This window comes from Barbus barbus (genome assembly GCF_936440315.1).
Source record: "Barbus barbus genome assembly, chromosome: 29".
Lineage (NCBI taxonomy): Eukaryota > Metazoa > Chordata > Actinopteri > Cypriniformes > Cyprinidae > Barbus > Barbus barbus.
In genome coordinates this window covers 1,728,554-1,736,053 of record NC_136757.1, presented here as the reverse complement: position 1 = coordinate 1,736,053, position 7,500 = coordinate 1,728,554, and the positions used below count along the sequence as shown (strand labels likewise).

Here is a 7,500-nt window from a genome sequence, read left to right as displayed (position 1 = left end):
ATGCATTAGCTCAAGGAAAGAACTAAAACTTGAAGTGCCCCTATTATGGTTAATTGAAAATGACCCTTCATGCAGTGTGTAACACAGCTCTGTGAATGAAAACATCCTGCAAAGTTTTAAATCTGAAAGTGCTCCGTGTATAAAGATACTGTCTCTCAAAAGAAAGAGTCGACTCTGAATCATTGAAACGAGTCGTTTTTAAAATGACATTAACATGAATCATTAGCATATTTCCCGCCCACTTGTTGATCTTTTTGCTTTGGACTCAATGAAAATGCTAATTAATTTTTTGCCACTAGGTGCCACTTTTTCAGAGGTAAAAATAGCTGTTTCCCCGGTAACGCTGTACACAAAGCAGCACAAACACAGCTTTATCAGGCATTACAGACCAGATGAGATGAAAATGAGACCAATCGGACCAATCACCACAGAGGAGGGGTTTGGAAAAATGAATCATTGAACAAGTAAAAATAAATGCATATTATAATACAATGTAAGTGTTTTTTGAGCTTGCATGCATGTCAACCTGTTGTTGGGGACTCCCAAAACCCAAATATGAACCTTTCATAATAGGGGCACTTTAATAGTAGGGATGTAACGATGTCAAAATCTCACGATACGTTATCTCAACATGAAGTCCGCGATACAATATTTATAGCGATATTTAAAAAAAAAAAGACAAACGAAGACTTGGCAAAAATTTGCAATTTTGTACATTTTAAAGTTAAATACTTCTATCTAATGCACTTTGAGAGTTCAAAATTAAGAGCTCTGAGCCATGTTCCTAAGAAGACTTTTTGGTAGACCTTTTTTGGTCACTTTTGTTTTAGACAGCTTTTTTCTTGACAGAAAACTCCAGCTTCAGTGAAAGCAGGCTTATAAAAACGTGTCTCACGACGTAACTGGTGAAATGCTGTAATTATCTGCACATTAAAACGTTGGGGATTACGCGAATGTGAAAAAGCAAACGTGCGTTAAACTCACAGCACATGTGATAAACGTACAGCTATGACCAGAGAGAACAATCTCGCTCACACCTCATGAAACTTGGTTGTTCTTGGTAATTCAAAGAGAATGTCCCTGCTAAAATGTTACCAAAAAAAGATGCATTAAGAGCCGAGCGTGTGCTGTCCGTAACACACTGAGCTCATTTAAAAGTGCATTTTGTTCTATAGTGTCTATCGTTTGTAAAGCAGGCCATGGAACACCACAGCCGTTTCTTCTCAGAATGAACCAAAATGAAAAACTTTTTGATTCTTAAAATCTCAGCATAGTATATTATCGTTATTCAAATGTAAAAATGCTTACCTTGTCGAATTTTCTTTGTTATTGTCACCTGGCACCGGATACATTTCTTCATTCTGTGAGCACATTCTGAACAGAGACACACAGGGCTGAGTTTCTATAGACCAACAAGTAAATCATTTCTGGATCAACATCCATCCAACTTGTGACCAACTCTACTACCATATCCTCCTGAGCCCCAGCTATAGAGCTTTTGTCTCTGTAGTGGACATTATATTTTAGTGAAGTTCTCTGTTTTAAGTCTGGATGTCCTGTAAAGAGCACATTCTGGGTTTTCAGAGATACCAAATGATTGGAGGTGTCACCATGATCCCTCGCCTTGGCCTTTAAACATGGCTGACATTAATTTAGTGATAAACTTGTACATCCTTATGGAAATATGATAACATTTTGTAATTATTTAAATCTGATTCATTTTCACACTGTCATAAATCGACATCTCAGGAAAATGTTATGGGGTTTCAAATCAAAATATAACTTTCTGTTATGAAACAGGTCATCATTTCATACTTGTCCACTGTAGAGGACTAAAAGCATGCTTATTTTCATTTTGGGATGCAAAACAATTAAATAGCAAAACAAAATATATATCAATATTCTTATGTAATATTAGATATCATTATGAAAATCTGGCCAATTATTACTCCCATTAGTACACTTCATTTTTCAACATGCTGTCCCAACAGCACTTTAATATGCAAATTAGATGCAGTGTATAGATAACATTGTGTTTAATGGGAAAACCAGTTAATGACAATTTTTACACACATATTGCATAAAGCAAAATCCTATATCAAATCATTCTGTTATATACTTTATGACATAGTTGAGAATCATCCTTAAAGTTTGGTATAAAAACATCCTGAAACCTAAAAATTGATTGGTGATTTAAAAAATAACAAAAAATTCTATTGTTTTTGCCTTTTCATGTCTATTCATGTCATTTTATTTTTAAAGAAACTGAGTCCTGGTGTCCTCCACAGAGGATAACATGCATAACATATGAATAAAATATAATTTTTCAAAAATTGTATTTTTCCATTTTTTCTTATGCTCTAAACCAGGGATCCTCAAATCTGGCTTCGCGAGATCCACTTTCCTGCAGAGTTTAGCTGTAACCCTAATCAAACACACCTGAGCATGCTAATCAGTGTCTTCAGGATCATTAGAGAATCACAGGTGGGTGAGTTTGATCAGGGTTGGAGCTAAACTGCAGTAACGCCAGATTTGAGGATCACTGCTCTAAACAATGTAACGACATGAAAACAATTCTAAATTCACAAAGCTTTTTTCCCGGTTCTCAGGAGGTAGAGTGAAACTACGTTTTGATCAAACAACAACAAAAAAGGTCTGGACTTGTTTGTTCATCGATCAGTAAGCTCACCCTCGCAGGCGACACTGTGTTGACATGGAGAGAACAGCACCAGCAGCGCGAGCTCGGAGCAGATGAGGCACTCGCTGGGGCCCGTCACGCTGGGCATGGCCAGGTTGGTCATGGTGTTGGGCGTAGTGTGTACTCGCCTGAGACTGCTGCTGCTGGTGTCCGTGCCACACGTGACCGCTTGAAGCCTGAACACACACACACACACACACACATCTGTTAATTCTTTAATCCCTCATTTAGTGAGCGCCACAATCAATGCACTGAGACACACCTGTGTTTTTCTGCGAAGCTCCTGATGAGAGTTTGTACGCTGCTGTCTGTAACCAGGTCCAGTGGGCTTTTACCTTTATGGTTGGCATAACTGATATCGGCCCCTTCCTGTGCCAAGAAGCAAGCAATAGCAGCTCCTACGTTCAGTTCCGTGTTTCCCATCAGCCCTGAGCTACACAACTACACACAAAGAATGAAGGAATAAACACCATTGATTACCTCTCTCTTAATTATACTGTACAGCACACACATACACTGGAAAACAGGACGATGCTACTCTGGTGTGCAAGGCTTCTATTATTTCTGCACAGTATGTGAATTTTACATGGAATACCAGGATGACGTACTACATTTACCAAAATGCTTAGCATACAGCAGACCGCAGAGCACACTGCGTGGAATACTGTGTCCCACAATGCAGTGCTTGATTGGCCTTCCATTTCAAGAGTGACTAATGCACCAGAAGCGAAAGCAACTGCGGTTCTTTTATGAATCATTACTTTTATCAATAATAACCACGTTCAACAGTGTTTCTCAGAAATCCCTTACTGCATCTTTAAGCATGCAACAGTGAGCTCACAAGGCAGTAATGTAGTGTACTACAGTATAAAACAACGGTTTAACGTTCGTAACCCTGATTCTCTGGAACAGTGAAATGAGAGATCCACCTATGGCAAGAGCATCCGTACCTGACCTCTGCAGAAGCATCTAATGACACCAAGCCTGGCTTGACAGACATGAGCATGTGTCCAATTCCAGGTATAGGACTATCCCTTAACTGAGCACATAAAAGGACCTCCATAAGCTACCTTTATTCAGTGAGCTTGTTTGCATCTCATGCAGCAATCTTGGTGGATATCTCCACTCTATGTTTCAGAGAACCGTGGTTACAAACGTGGTTAACCTGTTGTTTTCTTCTTTTATTTTGTGTTTAAGATCCACCTATGGGACCTATGGACAGCTCTTGGTTGACCAACACATTCACAGAGAGGCCCTGAAAGCAAGGGGTCAGTCACCTGCAAAGACAACGTCTGGTAACATTACACAAAGGTGATAGTGCTACATGGGTGGAGATAGAGTACGAATGGCATGTAGTATTATGCATAAATAATTAAACCCGGCAACCCAAATAGTAATGAAAATGGTGCCATGCAAAGCTATAAAGACATGCTTAGTGACATGAATAAGCAGAGTTTGACAGCCCAGGGTTGGGGAGGAATTGATTGCTTAAGACAGGGGTTTTCAAACTTTTTTGTCAGCCGAACCCCTTTGACCTATATTATTTACTTGAAGTACCCCCTGAGATTTTAAGTAAATATTTCACTAATTTAATGGCACATTTGCATGTTTAACTTTAAAAACATTTATTTTTATCAGTTTTAAAGATTCAGTAACATTTACATAGATATTGTTATTATTACACTCAACAAATTATAAAAAATCATATTACTCTAATTCATAATGTATAAAAAAATTTCCACAATATTTTTTTAATAAAGGGTTTCCCAAAAAGAGAATTATTTTTATACAAGTAAGATTTTTACAATTATATGACATTTGTATAAACCTGTAACATTTCTTTGCAAAAACATTACATTTTTTACTTTTTTTTAATTATTATTATTAATTCACTAATGGTGTACACTCATAGGCCTACCATGTATAGGTGACCACCTGGCAATAGATCTGTTGCGAGACAGTAGATGTGATTTTGAGGGACAATGTGAGACAGATACATTTACTACAGTTATGCTATGTAAATACTGATTTACATCTGTTGTCATATGCGCTTATTTATGTTTCTGAACGTGCACAAGTAAGCGAGAGAAAGCGCGTCCATTTTGTGTGAGAGTGAAAAGAATCCACCTGCGAGGGAAGAGATTTGTGCTCGCGCATTTTGATGCACCCTTGCATTACAATGCGCTCTGGACATTTGTCATTAAAATAACACCATAGAAACTGCCTTAAACTATTAAAATAAGAAGAAAGTTGTATCAATTTTTTTAATTGGTTAAAATGAATGGAGAATATCATGTTTTTCCGTGTGCACTCGACCATTTCCATCAGTGGTGCTCATTTGATGATGTCTGCACGTCCTTTGCGCGAAAACTAGGCCGCAAAAAGAATAAATAAAAAGCTTTCTGAAAAAGGCAAAAGAGTGTATATACGACTTCTTAATATGACAATTAAAAATCAACAGACTGATGAAAATGCGGAGCATTTTCTCAATATGCGACGTGCGGGACAAGGGTTGAAATTGCTGTGCGGTAGGCCGACATCGCAAAGCGGGACAGGTGGTCACCCTAACCATGTACCAACTCACGAACCCCCTGCAATCCCCTCACAAACCACCAGGGGTTCGCGAACCCCTCTTCGGGAAACCCTGGTTTAAGAGAACGAGGCTATATACTCCAGAACAGAATGAACATCAAGCCAGTAGTGTCTGACAAACCCAGCTTGCAATTTCCTGCAATAAAACAATAAACAGAGCCCAAGAGGCAACCATGCCCCTGGTAGAGTGTGCTCTGAAGGGACTCGCTTCTATTAATTTGCCAATGAAAGAGGAAGAAATGAAGAGCAATCCATTTAAACCCTCCGCAGGGTATGCAGAGGACATAGAGCATTCAACCTCTGATCCTGCACAAAGGAGAAAGGCGGTGGGTGAAAAGAGGAAAGCTCGATGACCTCATGTGTGCATGCTGGGAAGCACCAAAACACTGCTTTTAATCCCGGGTAAAGAAACGTTTCACACCTGTAATTTGAAAGCGGTGTTAGCACAGCTTTTTACCCGGGGTTATGAAACCCTGCTCTGGAGCAGGGTTAGCACCGCATTTGAGGTATTAACCCTGCATTGCGGTGCTAAGTTTGTTCAGTGTGAAATGGAGCGGTGTTTGTTGTTTATTCCATTTATCCAGAGTTTAGGATGACCCAGGGTTAACAATTTCAAGTGTGAAAAGCCCTAAAGTCTCCAGGCACCACGGAGAGGTCCCACATTGGAGGTCGGATGGCGTCGCGTGGGGATGTAATGACGTGTGCCATTACACGACCTATGTACTATAACATGTAAAAATGGGAACATGAAAGGATTATTCTAAAAGCAACTCATGTAAACACCTTAATCATAATATTGTCTGATTCAGAATAATCAAAATAATTAGATTACTGATGTGCATGTAAACATAGTCATTGTTTCATTTGTGTCTTAGTTCTATTGTATTTATTTGTCATATTTCTTATCATATTTCTTTGGACTTAATAATTACTCATACTATGAAATAAGATATCACCCAGCTGATTATGACACAAATAAAATAACCTAGTGAAAAACAAAATACTAAAATGTATTTGAAATACCTTTACTTTGTGCCAAGTATACTACAAATACATTTACATATTTATGTACTTAATAAAAAATACCCTGCAATTGTACTTTTACTATACTTATAGTCTGCTAAATTGGAACAACTAATTTTGCGCTTAATGCACATTCATTTTGCAGAAATAGTGCTGAGGTCCAACTTAAGATATACTGAAGTATATTTGATTGTGCTAAAGTGGAACTGTTGCAAGTATAGTCCAGGGACACTTTAAATATCTTGCATTTAAAGACCGATAGTATACAAAGATCATACAATCTTTATTAACAGTGATATTAAATCACATTTTAGGCATAATATGTGTCCCTGCAGCACAAAAGCAGTCATGAGTAACACAGGTATATTTGTAGCAATAGCCAACAATACATTGTATGGGTCAATATTATACATTTATAATATGCATTGCTAAGAACTTCATTTGAACAACTTTAAAGGAGATTTTCTCAATATTCAGATTTGTTTGCTCCCTCAGATTCCAGATTTTCAAATAGTTGTATCTCAGACAAATATTGTCCTATCATAACAAACCATACATCAATGGAAATATTATTTATTCAGAAGATTTAAAAAAAAAGATTGACCCTTATGACTCATTTTGTGGTCCAGGGTCACATATTAAGAATTATGCATTGTGCAAAAAAGAAATGCTCCAATTAAGTTTAAATATAATTTTGTATCAGCAAGTCTTAAGTGATATGTCAATAAATATGTTAATGGCTTTGAAGTACACTTAGTATGAAATAAATTATGACATAGGTTTTAGTTTTTTTCCTAGGGTATACCATGCAGTATGCTAGAGTTGCACTGGATGTATTTCTCAGTCACTCTGTCCTCTTACCCTGCCGTACAGCACTGCTCCTTCGCCCTCGCCGCTGCTCATGACGGCGGCCAGCTGCTGGCGGCTGAGAGCCGTGTGCATGGCTGTGTCTCCATCCTCATCCTCTGCATTGACGTCTGCCCCCTCCGTCGCCAGCAGGGCCACCAGAGCCACATGACCCTGAGTCACAGCCAGCTGCAGCGGCGTCTGATTGCGATTGTTGCGGATGTTGATCTCACAGCGACCCTTAAAGCCAAAAAGGAAGGATTAGGGCAGGTTACAAATACACTGCTGGGCAAAAGTTGGAAAAACACTGAACAGAGCTATGTTTTGATTTAAAGGCTTCT

At 38.4% G+C, this 7,500-nt stretch overlaps 1 protein-coding gene across 5 annotated transcripts in view; it reads right to left on the bottom strand.

Moving 5' to 3' along the window:
- LOC306849781 (E3 ubiquitin-protein ligase MIB2-like) overlaps positions 1-7,500 on the bottom strand; it is a 73,740-nt gene that overhangs the window by 4,049 nt on the left and 62,191 nt on the right. For all 5 annotated transcript variants that reach the window (XM_079385090.1, XM_079385089.1, XM_079385086.1 and 2 more), the window contains exons 15-18: positions 7,175-7,399; positions 2,961-3,139; positions 2,690-2,874; positions 1,309-1,374 (exon numbers count right to left, since the gene is read on the bottom strand). In XM_079385090.1, coding sequence (XP_079241216.1) covers positions 1,309-1,374; positions 2,690-2,874; positions 2,961-3,139; positions 7,175-7,399 — 655 coding nt within the window. The remainder of the gene's footprint in view (positions 1-1,308; positions 1,375-2,689; positions 2,875-2,960; positions 3,140-7,174; positions 7,400-7,500) is intronic.